Source organism: Salmo salar, chromosome ssa19 (assembly GCF_905237065.1).
Source record: "Salmo salar chromosome ssa19, Ssal_v3.1, whole genome shotgun sequence".
NCBI lineage: Eukaryota > Metazoa > Chordata > Actinopteri > Salmoniformes > Salmonidae > Salmo > Salmo salar.
The window spans coordinates 39,625,004-39,642,343 of record NC_059460.1 but is presented as its reverse complement, the minus strand read 5'-3'; the positions used below and the strand labels follow the sequence as shown (position 1 = coordinate 39,642,343).

The window sequence follows — 17,340 nt, the reverse complement described above, 5'->3', positions numbered from 1 at the left end:
CTAGTACTGGACGACTGAAATGAGACAACTCTAGTACTGAGGACTGAGATGAGTCAACTCTAGTACTGAGGACTGAGATGAGTCAACTCTAGTACTGGAGGACTGAGATGAGACAACTCTAGTACTGGAGGACTGAGATGAGACAACTCTAGTACTGGAGGACTGAGATGAGACAACTCTCTTACTGGAGGACTGAGATGAGACAACTCTAGTACTGGAGGACTAAAATGAGTCAACTCTAGTACTGGAGGACTGAAATGAGACAACTCTAGTACTGGAGGACTGAAATGAGACAACTCTAGTACTGGAGGACTGAGATGAGTCAACTCTAGTACTGGAGGACTGAAATGAGACAACTCTAGTACTGGAGCACTGAGATGAGACAACTCTAGTACTGGAGGACTGAGATGAGTCAACTCTAGTACTGGAGGACTGAGATGAGACAACTCTAGTACTGGAGGACTGAGATGAGACAACTCTAGTACTGGACGACTGAAATGAGACAACTCTAGTACTGAGGACTGAGATGAGTCAACTCTAGTACTGGAGGACTGAAATGAGACAACTCTAGTACTGGAGCACTGAGATGAGACAACTCTAGTACTGGAGGACTGAGATGAGACAACTCTAGTACTGGAGGACTGAGATGAGACAACTCTAGTGCTGGAGTACTGAGATGAGACAACTCTAGTGCTGGAGGACTGAAATGAGAGACGAGTGCATCCCCTAGTGTTTCTGTATGTTTGTTCCTCAGGCAAGAGACTAATACAGGAGCTCGTGCCTGTCTGTCTGTCTGTCTGTCTGTCTGTCTGTCTGTCTGTCTCTCTCTCTCTCTTCCAGTTATCGGAACAGAGACAGGTTAACGCAACAACAGGATTTGAACGTCCGTCCATAATGTTACTTGATTGGTGGTTAGGTTATTAGCTGGCCAAACAGCACTATGATTTGTTAGACTACTCTATCTTCCTCTCTCATCCTCACTCTCTCTCTTTCTCCCCCTCACTCTCTCTCTTTCTCCCCCTCACTCTCTCTCTTTCTCCCCCTCTTTCTCTCTCTTTCTCCCCCTCTTTCTCTCTCTTTCTCCCCCTCTTTCTCCCCCTCTATCTCTCCCCCTCTGTCTCTCTCTCTCTCTTTGCCACCTCTTTCTCCCCCGTCTCTCCCCCGTCTCTCCCCCTCCTTCTTTCTCCACCATCTTTATCCCTCCCCCAATCTTTATCTCTACTCTCTCTCTCTCTCTCTCTCTCTCTCTCTCTCTCTCTCTTTCTCTCTTTCTCCCTTCTTTCTCTCCCCCTCTATCTTGTCAGACCACACCTCTCTCTCTCTGACTCACATTCTCTTTCCCCTCCACCCCCCCCCCTCTCTCTCTTTCTCTGTCATTTAAGGTGGTAGGCTTCTCTTTCACCAGGTAAGGCTGTCAACGCCACACCTCTTTCCAGGACTGTACAGGCTCACATTCCTCCTCCTCACAGAACAGGTTCTAACCTGTCCTCATCAGCAAACTAACTACACCCTTACCAACCTGTCCTCATCAGCAAACTAACTACACCCTTACCAACCTGTCCTCATCAGCAAACTAACTACACCCTTACCAAACTGTCCTAATCAGCAAACTAACTACACCCTTACCAACCTGTCCTCATCAGCAAACTAACTACACCCATGCCAACCTGTCCTCATCAGCAAACGAACTACACCCTTACCAACCTGTCCTCATCAGCCAACTAACTACACCCTTACTACCTGTCCTCATCAGCAAACAAACTACACCCTTACCAACCTGTACTCATCAGCAAACTAACTACACCCTTTTTTACCTGTCCTCATCGGCAAACTAACTACACCCTTACCAACCTGTCCTCATCAGCAAACTAACTACACCCTTACCAACCTGTCCTCATCAGCAAACTAACTACACCCTTATCAACCTGTCCTCATCAGCAAACTAACTACACACCTTAACACCTGTCCTCATCAGCAAACTACACCCTTACTACCTGTCCTCATCAGCAAACTAACTACACCCTTACCAACCTGTCCTCATCAGCAAACGAACTACACCCTTACACCTGTCCTCATCAGCAAACTAACTACCCCCTTACCAACCTGTCCTCATCAGCAAACGAACTACACCCTTACCAACCTGTCCTCATCAGCAAACTAACTACACCCTTACCACCCTGTCCTCATCAGCAAACTAACTACACCCTTACCAACCTGTCCTCATCAGCCAACTAACTACACCCTTACTACCTGTCCTCATCAGCAAACAAACTACACCCTTACCAACCTGTACTCATCAGCAAACTAACTACACCCTTTTCACCTGTCCTCATCGGCAAACTAACTACACCCTTACCAACCTGTCCTCATCAGCAAACTAACTACACCCTTACCAACCTGTCCTCATCAGCAAACTAACTACACCCTTATCAACCTGTCCTCATCAGAAAACTAACTACACACCTTAACACCTGTCCTCATCAGCAAACTACACCCTTATTACCTGTCCTCATCAGCAAACTAACTACACCCTTACCAACCTGTCCTCATCAGCAAACGAACTACACCCTCACACCTGTCCTCATCAGCAAACTAACTACCCCCTTACCAACCTGTCCTCATCAGCAAACGAACTACACCCTTACCAACCTGTCCTCATCAGCAAACTAACTACACCCTTAACACCTGTCCTCATCAGCAAACTACACCCTTACTACCTGTCCTCATCAGCAAACTAACTACACCCTTACCAACCTGTCCTCATCAGCAAACTAACTACATCCTTACCAACCTGTCCTCATCAGCAAACTAACTACACCCTTACCAACCTGTCCTCATCAGCAAACTAACTACACCCTTACCACCCTGTCCTCATCAGCAAACTAACTACACCCTTACCAACCTGTCCTCATCAGCCAACTAACTACACCCTTACTACCTGTCCTCATCAGCAAACAAACTACACCCATACCAACCTGTACTCATCAGCAAACTAACTACACCCTTTCACCTGTCCTCATCGGCAAACTAACTACACCCTTACCAACCTGTCCTCATCAGCAAACTAACTACACCCTTACCAACCTGTCCTCATCAGCAAACTAACTACACCCTTATCAACCTGTCCTCATCAGCAAACTAACTACACACCTTAACACCTGTCCTCATCAGCAAACTACACCCTTACTACCTGTCCTCATCAGCAAACTAACTACACCCTTACCAACCTGTCCTCATCAGCAAACGAACTACACCCTTACACCTGTCCTCATCAGCAAACTAACTACACCCTTAACACCTGTCCTCATCAGCAAACTACACCCTTACTACCTGTCCTCATCAGCAAACTAACTACACCCTTACCAACCTGTCCTCATCAGCAAACTAACTACATCCTTACCAACCTGTCCTCATCAGCAAACTAACTACACCCTTACCAACCTGTCCTCATCAGCAAACTAACTACACCCTTACCAACCTGTCCTCATCAGCAAACTAACTACACCCTTACCATTACATCAAGCCTGCATCCCAAATGGCAGTCCTATTCTCTATAGTGCACTACCAGTGCCCATAGAGCATGGTGTAGGGTCCCATTTGGGACATACTGTTGACCAGTGCCCATAGAGCAGGGTGTAGGGTACCATTGGGGACATACTGTTGACCAGTGCCCATAGAGCAGGGTGTAGGGTCCCATTTGGGACGTACTGTTGACCAGTCCCCAATGAGCAGGGTGGTGGGTACCATTTGGGACATAGTCCAAGTCAAACCCAGTATCTCAGAAACAGAAGATGAAAGTACCTTATAAAGATGTCACCTCACCTGGTATGTGATATGTATGTTTAAGACTCTTCTTGTGACTGATTATGGTCCTATAGTATCACGGAGTTTGTTTTTGAGTTATCAGACAGTTTATATTCCCACAAAGGAGAGGGAGAGATAACCATTAAAAGGTCCAACCCCTACTTCTCTGCTCCCCTGCCAAATGTCTTTCACATTTTAGTCACGTTAAATATGTCGCCTCATTGGTTCTCCATATAAGGCGTGATATTCCCCAACTCCGCCCACCAGCCAACATTGGCTACCACTCACCTGGGTAATTATTACCTATTAAGGTAATTTAAATGACTTTATTTGCGTAAAGTGATAACTTAGAGTGTTTATAAATATAGTAGCCAAGTTAAAATTAACAACAAAGAGCTTTTAAAAAGTGTTCTTAACATTTAATATATTTGTTTTAACAAATAGTGGAAGCTAGTATAGCCTCAGGCTACATCAGACATTAGAGGTGAAAGGGTCCTAACTAGCTGACTGTAACCCAACCTCCCACTTGTTCTACCTGCTTTTTCTTTTTCTGGACCAGACAGCGCTGCTACAGACCAGACAGCACTGCATACACCCATCAGCTATCCTTTCCTGTCTACTTTCTTCACGCAACAGCAGTCAAAATGGTGAGTGCTGGAGGTTTCTGCACGGATGGCTTTTTGCTAAGCCAACAAATTCTCAGTATTGTAATATATTTTGTGGGTTTAGAGATTAGGACATGTGCTATGTATGAAACTGTGAGAAAGGTTTTAAAATAACTTCAAATGGACAGTATACCTCTCTCTCCGGTCGAGTACTCCCCGATACTACACGGGATAATTGTAAGGACATAACTTGTAACCTCAGTGGTAATCTATCCTGAATATTTGGCTCTTTTGTTATTCACAACCTCTAAAGTTAGTGGTCTGATTTTCATTGAAGAAAAACTTTTCTGTTGTTTACCATCAAAGCTTACTTAACCTTCATCCGAATGTCAAGAGTTTCGTCTTACAATATCTTTGGATTCTTCGGCAAGTATGGAATAGAACAGTTTTAGGTTGCATTCGAATTGCCCCATAGGGCTCTGGTCTAAAGTAGTGCACTATATAGGGAATAGGGTGCTATAGGGCTCAGGTCTAAAGTAGTGCACTATATAGGGAATAGGGTGCCATAGGGCTCTGGTCTAAAGTAGTGCACTATATAGGGAATAGGGTGTTATAGGGTTCAGGTCTAAAGTAGTGCACTATATAGGGTGCCATAGGGCTCTGGTCTAAAGTAGTGCACTATATAGGGAATAGGGTGCCATAGGGCCCTGGTCTAAAGTAATGCACTATATAGGGAATAGGGTGCCATAGGGCCCTGGTCTAAAGTAGTGCACTATATAGGGAATAGGGTGCCATAGGGCTCTGGTCTAAAGTAGTGCACTATATATAGGGAATAGGGTGCCATTTGCGACAGAACCCAAGACATGGCCCTGAATGAAAGTAAAGCACTATATATAGAATAATGTGACAATCGTCCTATGGGCCCTGGTTAAAAATAGTGCACTATATAGGGAATAGGGTGCCATGGGTTATATAACCAGCTCCCTCCTGAGAGTTTAGACTTCACCAGGGCGGCTATACTACTAGTGCTGACTTGTTCTCACCGTCTCCAGGAATGTAGCTGACAGAGGCCTAGAACATTCACAAGGGAACTAATTCCTATTCCTATATATAGTGCACTACTTTAGACCAGAGCCCTATGGAACCCTATTCCCTATATATAGTGCACTACTTTAGACCAGAGCCCTATAGCACCCTATTCCCTATATATAGTGCACTACTTTAGACCAGAGCCCTATGGCACCCTATTCCCTATATAGTGCACTACTTTAGACCAGAGCCCTATGGCACCCTATTCCCTATATAGTGCACTACTTTAGACCAGAGCCCAATGGCACCCTATTCCCTATAGAGAGATACAATATGAAACACTAAAATATTAAATATTACAATGAGGTCTATTTCCTCTCTCTGTACCCCATGTATACTGAAATATCACAATGAGGTCTATATCCTCTCTCTATACCCCATGTATTTCTCTCTCTCTATAGGATTAAGGGCAGAGAGAACCCTTGGTTTACTAAGGAACTTACAAAAATCATAAGGGAACGAAATGCTATGTGGGCTAAAGCAAGAGGGACTGGTTTGGCAGATGATTGGATGGCTTTTAAACGTCTTCGAAATATGGGTGTGGCTATGATCCGTAAATTGAAAGCAGACCACTACCTGAAATCTACTTCACAAAATGTAAATAATCCATCCAAATTTTGGCAAGTAGTGAAAGGTTTGGAGTGCAGAAAAGATACACAGCTTCCTAAACTATTGTTGGTCGACACACAGATTGTAACTGAGCGAACCTCCATTCTGAAAGCCTTGAACCAGCATTTTTTAGATGCAGGCAGTTTATTTGAAAAGGTCAAAGGTATAATTGAGCCCCCTATAAATGTACCTGACACCCCTGTGCACTCCTTCACCAGGTTCTCCTTTTCATCCTTCTCTGTTTCAGAAGTGTGTAAAGCCCTGAAAGAAATGTATTTAAAAAAATCCCCTGGCCCTAATGAACTAGACCCCCGTCTCCTACACATAGCCGCAGACATCACTGTTCCTCCCTTAACATGTATTTTAAGGAAATCCCCAAGTTATAGAAATCTGCTTTTGTACTGCCTCTCCTGAAAGGTGGAGATCCTTCGCTACTTGACAACTATTGACCCATATCAAAATTGTCTGTACTATCAAAGGTACTGGAGTCAGTTAGTAGGCAGCTAAAGGCCTACTTCCAAGAAAACAACATCTTAAATGGAATGCAATCAGGTTTTAGGTCCGGCCACAGCACTGTTTCAGACAACATTGAAGGTTTTAAATGACATCCACTGTGCTCTTGATAAGAAACTACATTGTGTGTCTGTTTTTATTGATTTGTCGAAGGCTTTTGACACCGTGGACCATGCTGTGTTAGTGGAAAGGTTAAAATGTTGTGGAATTACTGGTCATGCTCTAGATTGGTTTATAAATTACCTATCAAATCGTACACAATGTGTAATTTATTTATTTTATTTCACCTTTATTTAACCAGGTAGGCTAGTTGAGAACAAGTTCTCATTTGCAACTGCGACCTGGCCAAGATAAAGCATAGCAATTCGACACATACAACAACACAGAGTTACACATGGAATAAACAAAACATACAGTCAATAATACAGTAGAACAAAAGAAAACAGTCTATATACAGTGAGTGCAAATGAGGTAAGTTAAGGCAATAAATAGGCCATGGTGGCGAAGTAATTACAATATAGCAATAAACACGGGAATGGTAGGATGCGCAGAAGATGAATGTGCAAGTAGAGATACTGGGGTGCAAAGGAGCAAGATAAATAAATACAGTATGGGGATGAGGTAGGTAGATAGATGGGCTGTTTACAGATGGGTTATGTGCAGTGATCTGTGAGCTGCTCTGACAGCTGGTGCTTAAAGCTAGTGAGGGAGATATGAGTCTCCAGCTTCAGAGATTTTTGCAGTTCGTTCCAGTCATTGGCAGCAGAGAACTGGAAGGAAAGATGACCAAAGGAGGAATTGGCTTTGGGGGTGACCAGTGAGATATACCTGCTGGAGCGCGTGCTACGAGTGGGTGCTACTATGGTGACCAGTGAGCTGAGATAAGGCGGGGCTTTACCTAGCAGAGACTTGTAGATAACCTGTAGCCAGGTTTGGCGACAAGTATGAAGCGAGGGCCAACCACCGAGAGCGTACAGGTCGCAATGGTGGGTAGTGTATGGTGCTTTGGTGACAAAACGGATGGCACTGTGATAGACTGCATCCAGTTTGTTGAGTAGAGTGATGGAGGCTATTTTATAGATGACATCACCAAAGTCGAGGATCGGTAGGATGGTCAGTTTTACGAGGGTATGTTTGGCAGCATGAGTGAAGGATGCTTTGTTGCGATTATAGGAAGCCGATTCCAGATTTAATTTTGGATTGGAGATGCTTAATGTGAGTCTGGAAGGAGAGTGTACAGTCTAACCAGACACCCAGGTATTTGTAGTTGACCACGTATTCTAAGTCAGAGCCGTTCAGAGTAGTGATGCTGGACGGGCGAGCAGGTGCGGACAGTGATCGATTGAATAGCATGCATTTAGTGTTACTTGCATTTAAGAGCAGTTGGAGGCCACGGAAGGAGAGTTGTATGGCATTGAAGCTCCTCTGGAGGTTAGTTAACAGTGTCCAAAGAGAGGCCAGAAGTATACAGAATGGTGTCGTCTGCGTTGAGGTGGATCAGAATCACCAGCAGCAAGAGCAACATCATTGATGTATACAGAGAAGAGTCGGCCTGAGAATTGAACCCTGTGGCACACCCATAGAGACTGCCAGAGGTCCGGACAACAGGCCCTCCGATTTGACACACTGAACTCTATCAGAGAAGTAGTTGGTAAACCAGGCGGGGCAATCATTTGAGAAACCAAGGCTGTCGAGTCTGCCAATAAGAATGTGGTGATTGACAGAGTCGAAAGCCTTGGCCAGGTCGATGAATACAGCTGCACAGTAATGTCTCTTATCGATGGTGGTTATGATGTTGTTTAGGACCTTGAGCGTGGCTGAGGTGCATCCATGACCAGCTCTGAAACCAGATTGCATAGCGGAGAAGGTACGGTGGGATTCAAAATGGTCGGTAATCTGTTTTGTTAACTTGGCTTTCGAAGACCTTAGAAAGACAAGGTAGGATAGATATAGGTCTGTAGCAGTTTGGGTCTAGAGTATCACCCCCTTTGAAGAGGGGGATGACTGCGGCAGCTTTCCAATCTTTGGGAATCTCAGACGATGCAAAAGAGAGGTTGAACAGGCTAGTAATAGGGGTTGCAATAATTTCAGCAGATAATTTTAGAAAGAGAGGGTCCAGATTGTCTAGCCCGGCTGATGTGTATGTGTCCAGATTTTGCAGCTCTTTCAGAACATCAGCTATCTGGATTTGGGTGAAGGAGAAATGGTGGGGGCATTGGCGGGTTGCTGTGGAGGGTGCCGGGCAGTTGACCGGGGTAGGAGTAGCCAGGTGGAAAGTATGTCCAGCCGTAGAGAAATGCTTATTGAAATTCTCATGGCGGATGGTTGTAAATCTGAGTCCATAGAGGTGTGCTCAGGTGTTCCACAAGGTTCTATTTTGGGCCCACTGTTGTTCATTTTGTGTATGTTGCTAGTTCTGAACGTCACATGCTAATGTAAAAAGCTGGTTTTTGATATAAATATGAACTTGATTGAACAAAACATGCATGTATTGTATAACATAATGTCCTAGGGTTGTCATCTGATGAAGATCATCAAAGGTTAGTGCTGCATTTAGCTGTGGTTTGGGTTTATGTGACATTATATGCTAGCTTGAAAAATGGGTGTCTGATTATTTCTGGCTGGGTACTCTGCTGACATAATCTAACGTTTTGCTTTCGTTGTAAAGCCTTTTTGAAATCGGACAGTGTGGTTAGATTAACAAGAGTCTTGTCTTTAAAATGGTGTAAAATAGTCATATGTTTGAGAAATTGAAGTAATAGCATTTCTAAGGTATTTGAATAACGCGCCACGGGATTCAACTGGCTGTTGAGTAGGTGGGACGATTTCGTCCCGTCGACCCTAGAGAGGATAAGGCTTGTTTTTCTTTTGAGGCCAGGAAGGAGCTGGTACGATGTACATTACTGTCGGTTTTAGATTTTAGTGATGTTATACAGTATATATGCAGGCCTCAACCACTACCCTGAGAACACTTGATTCAGTGCATCATGCAGCCCTCAGGTTCATTACAAATCAGAAACGTCTAACACACCATTGTGATCTCTACAGCGCTGTTGGCTGGTCCTCTGTAACGCGGGTCGTATAAAGGGGACCAAGGCGCAGCGTGTATAGTGCTCATATTAACTTTTATTATGAAGACACTAGAACAAAACGACCGACAACAGTTCCGTCAGGTGAAATTCACTAAACAGAAAACAACTACCCACAAACCCAGGAAGAAAAACCCCTACTTAAATATGATCTCTAATCAGAGGCAACGAGGATCAGCTGCCTCCAATTAGAGATCAACCCAAACAATCCCAACATAGAAATAGAAAAACTAGAACTTAAACATAGAAATAGAAAACATAGAAAAACACAAACACCCCCTGTCACACCCTGAACTACTCTACTATAGAAAATGACATCTTACTAGGATCAGGACGTGACATCGTCATTGACCTTGCGTAGGCTTAAACACTGGTATACACTGATTTATAAGGCCATATTGCTGCAAAATGCCATTTTATCCCTGTTCTTTTTTAGTCCGGTCAGTAAATAAATATCAATTACGGTCCCAGTCTGATTTGCTTCTAACAGTACCAAGAAATAGAACAGGTCATGGTAGAAATAGTTTTAGTTACTCAGCTCCGTGGTCCTGGAATTCTCTCCTGAACATTTTAAAATGTGATGATCTAGTTTCGTTAGTGGAGTTTAAACACTTGATCGATGTATATATCATAGAAGAGTGTAATTGTTTTTAGGCCAGCTGTTTTTAGTCAAGATGTTTGTGTTTTTAATGTAATATGTAATTGTTGTACTATATGTGTGTTTATAGTTTTGTTTAATGTTGTTAGTGTATGTAAGTTGTTTTGTCTGAAACGTTGTTCCCCCTGCTGCTATTGGAACAGGTCTCTCTTGGAAAAGAGATATTATTTCAATTGAGAAAAAACCTGTATAAATAAAGGTATAATAATATATATTTTTTAAATAACCCATGTATTTCTCTCTCTCTATACCCCATGTATTTCTCTCTCTATACCCCATGTATTTCTCTCTCTCTATACCCCATGTATTCTATTATACTCATTGTCAATTCCTACTTTAGGACAACTTTCAGATTTAGAATCTAGTGCTGACTTGTTCCAGTCTGTCTGGAATGTGACAGACTGAAGCCTCAACCACTGAGAGGGAAACTATAAAGAGTCCCAGCCAGGCTTCACCTGAACCAGCATTGTTTTCCTAAGGCTACAACACACCAATAGCATTAGTTGGCTGAGAGTACTTGCGAACCAGCGCAATCCGATTGAATTTTTTTTTAGAATCGAGTAATGCTTGTAATTATAATTCAGTATTCCATAGTAACATCTGACAAAAATATCTTAAATTTGTTGTCAGTCAGACATCAACAGCGCGCTGAGCGATCAGTAGACTAACGGGAGATCCACATTCCTCTGACTCTTCTTCTCTCCTTTGTGACTGTTGTATTCTTCTTCTTCTTCCTCTTCTTCTCTCCTTTGCGACCGTTGTATTCTTCTTCTCTCCTTTGTGACCGTTGTGTTCTTCTTCTCTCCTTTGTGACCGTTGTGTTTTTCTTCTCTCCTTTGTGACCAGGCCTCTGGAATAGCGGTCCATGATGATGTCGTTCACACATTTGACAAGATCAGAGTTCGCCTCCAGGGGGCTGACAAGCAGGAGCAGCTGAAGCTGGTGCTCTTCAAGATCAGCGACGATGGGAAATGTATCATTGTGGACAAGGACAAATGCCTGAAGGTCAGAGGAGCCATATAATAATATATGTCATTTAGCAGACACTTTTTTTTAACGTATGGGTGGTCCCAGGAATCGATCCCACTGTCCAAGCATTGCAAGCACCATGCTCTACCAACTCAGATCCAGAGGACCACATAGTTAGGCATTCGAAGCTTTTCTTAATTCATCTTTCCTCAATTCCTTGCATCCTCTCTCCTCGCTTCTTTCTCAAAAAAATGGAAATGTAGGAGAAGATCCAAGAGAGAATTTAAGGGGTTGTGTCCTAAATCTCTCATTTGCTATCTTGTTCTAATTCTAGATATTCACTTACACATAGCATTTTTTTTTACTCTGAACATTTTGTAATATAATGTAATTGGGAGCTGACGTGGCTGCCATAGAATCATGTAGTGCCATATTAATGCATTCAAATACAGAAACCACTGTAACGGCTGTCGTATAGAGGGGACCAAGGCGCAGCGTGTTGAGTGCTCATAATTACTGTTTATTCAACTCGGAACACTAAAGAAAATAACAAAGCGAAAACGATCAGCTAACAGTTCTGTCAGGTACTGAAGACTACACAGAACACAACTGCCCACAAACACAATAGAAAAAGAAAAAAGCTTAAATATGATCTCCAATTAGAGACAACGCGAACCAGCTGCCTGTAATTGGAGATCATCCCAAAAAACTCCAACATAGAAATAGAAAACTAGAACTAAACATAGAAATAGAAAAACCACTCAAAACACCCCCTGTCACGCCCTGACCTACTCTACAATAGAAAATTACATCTTACTAGGGTCAGGACGTGACAACCACAATGTTCAAGCTTTCTTACTATTATTATTTTTAAGGTTAGTAATGTGAGCATCTAGAAAAACAAACCACTATATAATTGCAGTTGATTAATCAATTACCAATGAATTAAAGGTCAAGGACCTGAACGGGGAGGAGGACGTATTCAGGAAGATCGTTAACATGATGCCGACGGAGGACTGCCGCTATGCCCTGTACGACTGTTCCTGGGAGAGCAAGGACAGCCCCAAAGAGGACCTGGTCTTCATCATGTGGTAGGTTGGACCATAGAGTTATAATAACATGGGTTTAAAGAGTTAGAATAGCTACATTAGAGTAACTAACCCTGTACGACTGTTCCTGGGAGAGCAAGGACGGCCACAAGGAAGGTGATAAGTGGAAATAGAAATTAAAGGACATGTACTGTACACCATACGTAACACTACCATGTCAGCCATATTGAGTGGAGTGAGAGAGGATTTGGACATTGACTCAAGGCAGAATGTTTGGGAGGACTTTCTAAATGTAGTATTTTTATGTTTGAATTGCAGGGCTCCAGAACACTCAACTATCAAAAAGAAAATGAAATATGCCAGCTCAAAGCAATACATTAAAGCAAAGTTCCAAGGTAAGAATTTGGGTTCTGCTTTCAACACTTTCATCCAATCACCTTTCCAGCATCAGGGGGGGATATGTTCATTAGGTACCAAATGAAATAAAATGGACTGAAACAGGGAGCGATTGCATGGACTTGTCCAATAAGATACTCTCATTTTCAAACACCGCCTATTGCATGCTAGAATCGGCAGTTTGCTACATCCATTTTTGGATTTATAGATTAATCATTATACCCATTGATTCTTGAAAAATCAAATTTCTAAATACGTCATGAGCTGAGTTCAACTGTCGTTCAAAGTAGCGGGTTCAGAACATTTTGAATGGGATGGCCAAGGTGGGGTACAGACCCAGTTCAGGGGGTCCAGAACATTTTGAACCTTAATCGTTGCAAGGTGGATTTTTTTTCTTCTATATTATTATAATGGTTCAACACATGAAATGCTTCAGATTAGGTTTGGTACATTTCCCTGTTCAAATCGATCATAAATCAATTCCAAAAGTCTTGTTACAGTGTATGCAATCGGTAAATTCACTTGAAAGTGCCATTCTGAGTTCGAATTATACTGTGATATTTGTGGGTCTCTATGTTTTTAAGGGGGATCTCCTATGTAAAAATACATCGGCTTTATAGTAAAGACACGTATGAACTTTTAATGTGTCACAAACACACTGATTGTGAAAAACAAATCACTTCAAAAGTAGGTTATCTGCACAAGTAAGTCCAGCATCTGAACAGTCCAGCATCTGAACAGTCCAGCATCTGAACAGTGCTCTGTGCACCTGTCATTTTAATGGAAAAGGACATGATTTATAAACACTATCTATAATGACATTCAGCCTATAAAGTGGTGTGTATTCATGGATGCCAAGGGAAGCCAGGTTTCCACCCCCAAAACAATTACAAAAAAATTATAACGTCGCATTCGTGTCTATCCGTGTTTCGTAATTTTCCTTCAATTCTCAAGAGGCTGATTCTATTTCACCAGAGAAAGCATCCGAACGAGGCAAATGGTGCCTCTCTGTCTTAGTATCTGTGGCCCGTGTATCTGATGCTGTCTGGCCAAAAAGAATAATGACAGATACATAGGCCACACATACTAAGACAGAGGGGCACTCTACGGTGAGATTGATAAGTCTTGCTGTCGGTACGTGTCTTGGTAAAAATTATCAATATACACTGCTCAAAAAAATAAAGGGAACACTAAAATAACACATCCTAGATCTGAATGAATGAAATAATCTTATTAAATACTTTTTTCTTTACATAGTTGAATGTGCTGACAACAAAATCACACAAAAATAATCAATGGAAATCCAATTTATCAACCCATGGAGGTCTGGATTTGGAGTCACACTCAAAATTAAAGTGGAAAACCACACTACAGGCTGATCCAACTTTGATGTAATGTCCTTAAAACAAGTCAAAATGAGGCTCAGTAGTGTGTGTGGCCTCCACGTGCCTGTATGACCTCCCTACAACGCCTGGGCATGCTCCTGATGAGGTGGCGGATGGTCTCCTGAGGGATCTCCTCCCAGACCTGGACTAAAGCATCCGCCAACTCCTGGACAGTCTGTGGTGCAACGTGGCGTTGGTGGATGGAGCGAGACATGATGTCCCAGATGTGCTCAATTGGATTCAGGTCTGGGGAACGGGCGGGCCAGTCCATAGCATCAATGCCTTCCTCTTGCAGGAACTGCTGACACACTCCAGCCACATGAGGTCTAGCATTGTCTTGCATTAGGAGGAACCCAGGGCCAACCGCACCAGCATATGGTCTCACAAGGGGTCTGAGGATCTCATCTCGGTACCTAATGGCAGTCAGGCTACCTCTGGCGAGCACATGGGGTGCTGTGCAGCCCCCCAAAGAAATACCACCCCACACCATGACTGACCCACCGCCAAACCGGTCATGCTGGAGGATGTTGCAGGCAGCAGAACGTTCTCCACGGCGTCTCCAGACTCTGTCACGTCTGTCACGTGCTCAGTGTGAACCTGCTTTCATCTGTGAAGAGCACAGGGCACCAGTGGCGAATTTGCCAATCTTAGTGTTCTCTGGCAAATGCCAAACGTCCTGCACGGTGTTGGGCTGTAAGCACAACCCCCACCTGTGGATGTCGGGCCCTCATACCACCCTCATGGAGTCTGTTTCTGACCATTTGAGCAGACACATGCACATTTGTGGCCTGCTGGAGGTTATTTTGCAGTGCTCTGGCAGTGCTCATCCTGCTCCTCCTTGCACAAAGGCGGAGGTAGCGGTCCTGCTGCTGGGTTGTTGCCCTCCTACGGCCTCCTCCACGTCTCCTGATGTACTGGCCTGTCTCCTGGGAGCGCCTCCATGCTCTGGACACTACGCTGACAGACACAGCAAACCTTCTTGCCACAGCTCGCATTGATGTGCCATCCTGGATGAGCTGCACTACCTGAGCCACTTGTGTGGGTTGTAGACTCCGTCTCATGCTACCACTAGAGTGAAAGCACCACCAGCAATCAAAAGTGACCAAAACATCAGCCAGGAAGCATAGGAACTGAGAAGTTGTCTGTGGTCACCACCTGCAGAACCACTCCTTTATTGGGGGTGTCTTGCTAATTGCCTATAATTTCCACCTGTTGTCTATTCCATTTGCACAACAGCATGTGAAATTTATTGTCAATCAGTGTTGCTTCCTAAGTGGCCAGTTTGATTTCACAGAAGTGTGATTGACTTAGAGTTACATTGTGTTGTTTAAGTGTTCCCTTTATTTTTTTGAGCAGTATATTTAGAGACAACCTATCAGATCTCACATTTTCTGTGGGGGGCACTGGAGTGGCCAATCAGATTTCAGGGGGACCCCACCCTGGGCCACCCCCTGGACATGCCACTGGTCGTATCCCATCAGAACCCAAAATATACAATTGATTTACTCCAATGTTTGTCAACAACGTAAATGTAAACAAACCATGTGTAGCTTCAAAACATGAATAAAACTATCATTTTGATATGATGTATGGTCAGAATTTGAGTGGTTACATTTCTCCAGGCCCATCCGTCAGCTTTTTACCAAAACAGAGGCGGGGTTGACGGCTTTGTTATTGTTTCAAGTGCGGATTCTAGCGGACAGTAGCCTGATGAATGACACAGAAATGACAAGTGGCCTGAGGTGGTTTAGTAGTCTAAGCCAGGTCCTCCAGAACAGACACACCGCTGCAGCATGGGTTACGAAACCAGCCCCCTGATATTTCAGCACCACTCTCCTCTATTTTTAATCTCCAATAAAACCAAAACATGTGAGGAGTGGGATTCCTTAAAAAAAAGAGAGATTGACTGACTGGCTGTGTTCTCGTGTGTTTCACAGGTCTGAAGTTTGAGTGGCAGGTGAACGACATGTCAGACGCCAAAGACAGCTCTGTCTTCATCGATAAACTGGGAGGGAGAGGAGTCGTTAAAAAACTGGAGGGGAAAGAGGTCTAAGGTCCTGACTACTGATGCCGCCGTACAACATGGAATCAAAACCAGACCTGGGTTCAAATACTATTCTAAATCCTTCAGATACTTTCAGCGTTTGCTTAAGCCTGCCAGGTGGGCTTTAAAAAATAAAAATGTACGTTTGGGACTTTTCTAATACTTCCATTGCAACAAGTTCAACCAAGTATTTGAGTTCGAATAGTGTTTGAACACAGGTCTGGTCAAAACACCAATGCAAAAGCAGCCCACTTCCTGTGTGTCCAATTGAAATGTCCATCAACAGAGTCTTGTAATTGATTTGGTCTTTATTGAAAAAAAAATCCATTGGTCAATGGCAGATTGGTGATAAATGTCATACTTTTTCCAAACATAACTGCTTCATGATTTATACAAATGAACATGAATTTTCTTGTAGCTTGGGATCCTAGTATCATCCTTGAAATGGGATTTTATTTTTTGGGGTATCCTGTGTCTATTGACTCTGTTCCAGACCAAATCATCTGATATGATTTCAATCATATTATTCATATACCTTCTATGTTTTGTTGAAATTTTGAAAATGTCACTAAATATATTGTTAAAAAAAGGAAGATACCTCTGCAGAATGTTGATGGCAGAAGCTCCACCACTATAATAAAGAGAAACTGAATTTCCTGTATACTCCCCTGGATTGTCTGTGCCAGTATTCCATTTGATATCACAGAGATTGACACTAAGGTTTGCATTACTGTCTGGGGCAATTGTCAACAGAGCAGTCGGGCAAGTTAAGCCTGGTCTGTTGGTTCTGGTGTTGTATTCCATGTTATAGAGAAGCTCCTCAGGAACACAGAACACTTTATTTTATGAAAATAAGCACATGGAGTAGTCAGCCGAATGGAACAAGTAGCTAGCCTGGATCCCCTGCGATGCTGAACCTGGCCTCTAGTACATTCCCAATGTCTTGATTCCATCCAAAAATACTTCCAAATTATTGAATACTAGTGAATTTACCTCCCAAATTGGAAAAATGTGTTGTGGTATTGTGTTGACAATTTAAATGACTGAAAATGTATGAATTCAGTGTATTGTTTTTTGGATATCATCTAGGCCCTCCATACGTAACTGGCGCACCGCGGACCGGATCTGGA

At 43.2% G+C, this 17,340-nt stretch overlaps 1 protein-coding gene across 1 annotated transcript; it reads left to right on the top strand.

Annotated features, from left to right (window-relative positions):
- The first annotated feature begins 4,166 nt into the window (after positions 1-4,166).
- On the top strand, positions 4,167-16,871 carry LOC106578802 (cofilin-2). The gene is made up of 5 exons (XM_045702293.1): positions 4,167-4,451; positions 11,214-11,372; positions 12,288-12,427; positions 12,704-12,780; positions 16,104-16,871. The coding sequence occupies exons 1-5, from the start codon at positions 4,449-4,451 to the stop codon at positions 16,217-16,219; spliced, it is 495 nt and encodes a 164-aa protein (XP_045558249.1). The 5' UTR covers positions 4,167-4,448; the 3' UTR covers positions 16,220-16,871.
- Positions 16,872-17,340: the final 469 nt, after the last annotated feature.

Bases quoted from the DNA above. Each gene is read 5' to 3' on its own strand.
- LOC106578802 (XM_045702293.1), top strand. The intron at 11,373-12,287 runs GTCAGAGGAGCC...AATGAATTAAAG, and splicing joins ACAAGGACAAATGCCTGAAG to GTCAAGGACCTGAACGGGGA. The intron at 12,428-12,703 runs GTAGGTTGGACC...TTTGAATTGCAG, and splicing joins GACCTGGTCTTCATCATGTG to GGCTCCAGAACACTCAACTA.